This window comes from Physeter macrocephalus, chromosome 11 (genome assembly GCF_002837175.3).
Source record: "Physeter macrocephalus isolate SW-GA chromosome 11, ASM283717v5, whole genome shotgun sequence".
In the NCBI taxonomy this organism is placed as follows: Eukaryota; Metazoa; Chordata; class Mammalia; order Artiodactyla; family Physeteridae; genus Physeter; species Physeter macrocephalus.
The window spans coordinates 4,667,201-4,670,866 of NC_041224.1; the positions used below are offsets into that span (position 1 = coordinate 4,667,201).

Here is a 3,666-nt window from a genome sequence, read left to right on the forward strand (position 1 = left end):
ATCTCTGAATGCCTGTTCTGTGAGGATGTCGAGATGACCCTTGTCCTCGGGATGCTTACATTCCAAAGGGATATAGTGAATTTGAAAGGTCTCTGTAGAAGGCAGAACATTAAAAATAAAAGTTTTAAAGAACCTACTCTGAGGGACCTCCCTTGTGGTCCAGGGGTTAAGGCTCCAGGCTTCCACTGCAGGGGGCATGCTTCCATCCCTGGTCGGGGAACTAAAATCCCGTATGCCACGTGGCCAAAAAAAAAAAAAAAAGAAAGAAAAAAAAAGAGGACCTATATTTTGAAAACATAGAAGAGGGAGATTTCTTCAATTGAGCAACAAGTAAGATTTTTGAACGGATTTGGTCTTTGAGCTGACCTTTCTCAGGCCATAGGATTTTGACGAGCAGGGCTGGGGGCAGCCTGGGGAGCACGTACCAGAGCCTGGAAGAGCCAGGGGTACAGGCTGGCTGCCTGCATGGGGGGAGTGATGGCAGGTGAGGTGCGTGGCCAGCTCATAGGTTTTATGTGTCAGAATAAGGAGTTTGTATATAACTATAGTGGCAGTGGAGACCCTCTGAACATTTTCCCACAGGGAAATGGCACGGTGAGAGGATAATTAAGATTCAGTGAGCTCGTTGCGCAGTAGTGCGAGTGGCCTCAATACGGAAACAAATGAGAAAGCTCTTGAAGCAGTATTTGGCAAATACGGACGAATAGTGGAAGTTCTCTTGATGAAAGATCGTGAAACCAACAAATCTAGAGGATTTGCTTTTGTCACCTTTGAAAGCCCAGCGGATGCTAAGGATGCAGCTAGAGACATGAATGGAAAGTCCTTAGATGGAAAAGCCATCAAGGTAGAACAAGCCACTAAACCATCATTTGAAAGTGGTAGACGTGGACCACCTCCACCTCCGAGAAGGAGAGGCCCTCCAAGAGGCCTTAGAGGCGGAAGAGGAGGAAGTGGAGGAACCAGGGGACCTCCCTCACGTGGAGGACACATGGACGATGGTGGCTATTCCATGAATTTTAACGTGAGTTCTTCCAGGGGACCACTTCCAGTAAAAAGAGGACCACCGCCACGAAGTGGGGGGTCCTCCTCCTAAAAGATCTGCCCCTTCAGGACCAGTTCGCAGCAGCGGTGGAATGGGAGGAAGAGCTCCTGTATCACGTGGAAGAGATAGTTATGGAGGTCCACCTCGAAGGGAACCCCTGCCCTCTCGTAGAGATGTTTATTTGTCCCCAAGAGATGATGGATATTCTACTAAAGACAGCTACTCAAGCAGAGATTACCCAAGTTCTCGTGATACAAGAGATTATGCACCACCACCAAGAGATTATACTTACCGTGATTATGGTCATTCCAGTTCACGTGATGACTATCCATCAAGAGGCTATAGTGATAGAGATGGCTATGGTCGTGATCGTGACTATTCAGATCATCCAAGTGGAGGTTCCTACAGAGATTCATGTGAGAGTTATGGTAACTCACGTAGTGCTCCACCTACACGAGGGGCCCCGCCATCTTATGGTGGAAGCAGTCGCTATGATGATTACAGCAGCTCACGTGACGGATATGGTGGAAGTCGAGACAGTTACTCAAGCAGCCGAAGTGATCTCTACTCAAGTGGTCGTGATCGGGTTGGCAGACAAGAACGAGGGCTTCCCCCTTCTATGGAAAGGGGGTACCCTCCTCCACGAGATTCCTACAGCAGTTCAAGCCGCGGAGCACCAAGAGGTGGTGGCCGTGGAGGAAGCCGATCTGATAGAGGGGGAGGCAGAAGCAGATATTAAAAACAAACAAAACTTTGGACCAAAATCCCCGTTCAAAGAAACAAACAAAAGTGGAAACTATTCTATCATAACTACCCAAGGACTACTAAAAGGAAAGATTGTGTTACCTTTTTTAAATTTCCTGTTAAGTTCCCCTTCCATAAGTTTCATGTTCTTGTGAGGAAAAAGAGTAAAACATGTTTAATCTTTGATTTTATGACATTGCTTTCAACAAGCAAATGTTAAGTGTGTTAAGACTTGTGTACTAGTATTGTAATTTTCCAAGTAAAAGTGTCCCTAAAGGCCAATTTCTATACGATTTTCCCCAGTAAATGATGAGGCAAGCAATTCTAAGATCTTTCACAAAATATCTATTCATCTAAAATGGAGAGATGAATCCTCCTGCCTATACAAACAAGCTAGTTATTAGAGGGTGGTCGGGGTATGCTACTCTTAGGATTTCAGAGTGTCTTCAAACTGAAATCTCAATGTTCTCAGTATGAAAAACCTGAGATCAGATGCTTATATTGTAAGGAAAATGCTATTCGCCCAGTAAACCCAAAAAAGCAAATGGATAGTGCTGGCCATATTTTGCTTTTCTGACATTTCCTTGGGAATCTACAAGAACCTCCCCTTTCCCCCTCCCCAATAAGACCATTTAAGTGTGTGTTAAGCAACTACAGAATACTAAATAAAAAGTTTGGCCAAAACCAACCATGAAGCTGCAAACGATGCTTGCTCTTACTGTTTCAAATTTTTGCAACTCTGTAGTGTCTCACTTTTAAGGAACAGCTTGATTGCAAAGGAGAAAATAGATAAGCAATGAAGTTATCTCCAACTTCTCAAAGGCTTATGACTTCTAAAAAGTGAATCTATCAGCATTCCACATCAGATTTAAAGCATCAAATGCCTGTGAAACAGCAAAGATGGTTGAGAATTTTGGTCATGGTCATGATGGTCATGGAGTGCTGATTGATTCACAATAGATAAAGCTGGCAGCAAGAGAAATGCAATGCTAAGAGTTGTTGAAGCAGAAGAATGCTGATTGTCCTTAAGGCACAACAGTTGCATAAGCAGTACCCATCAGAATTGGTTTGGTGCAGACAAGATTTTTGCCTTCCAGGGTTCCTGTGGATCTAAGGAAGGCATCAACGTTGGTTAGCACTTTTAACTAGGGAGTGGCAGTTACTTAAAATAATTCACCAGATGGAGAAAGGGGAGCAATTAAAGAAATTGGTAAGTGGAGGTAGTCAGGAAGTTTTCATGGTTCTTTATGTAGATTTTACAGCTTTGACTTTCGTTTCCTTTAGCCAAAGTCATAGGGACAACTGCAATTTAGAACTTCCTAATTACCACTGATTGTCAGAAAGTCGGATTAGAAAAATGAAAGGCATAAGAGGGGACTTTATCCAATAAAGTGTCTGATTTTCAGCAGGTCAAATATTTCTTTGTGTTAGTTTATCCAGGAGTGAGATTTAGTCTTAAAACTAAAGGGAAGACTAATACCTGCAAACTGAAGTAACTGGAAACATATAAAATGCTCAGAAGCACACTTATTAAAAACTGGAAACAAAATTGGGCCATTTGGCTTTTGCTATTTTTTTTTTAAGTTGTTTTGTAAGCCTACTTTACCCCTCATCCCACTTCATGTCTTAGAAACAAATCAAGATACAGTACAGCTTTGTCATTTATTGCATTGGAGACTAGAGCCAATAGTGTAAAAGCTAATGTTCTCAAAGTAAACAGATTTGAGTTGTTGGGTTAGAAGAAACCAACTCACCTTCTGAATTTTTACCTAGTAAATATCAGTACTATCACGTTTAACATTTGCAATCATGGAAAATAATCAAGAAATTTAACCCTCATTTTGATGGGCTCTTCTAATCACAGACCATCAGGGTATTGA

The 3,666-nt window shown here is 42.4% G+C and overlaps 1 protein-coding gene across 1 annotated transcript; it reads left to right on the forward strand.

The window, feature by feature from the left end:
• The first annotated feature begins 647 nt into the window (after nucleotides 1-647).
• LOC102984170 (RNA-binding motif protein, X chromosome-like) lies at nucleotides 648-2,489 on the forward strand. The gene is given in 2 exon segments (XM_024133065.3): nucleotides 648-1,075; nucleotides 1,077-2,489. Coding segments are annotated over 2 exon segments (1,059 nt in total). The 5' UTR covers nucleotides 648-721; the 3' UTR covers nucleotides 1,782-2,489.
• The last annotated feature ends 1,177 nt before the right edge of the window (nucleotides 2,490-3,666 follow it).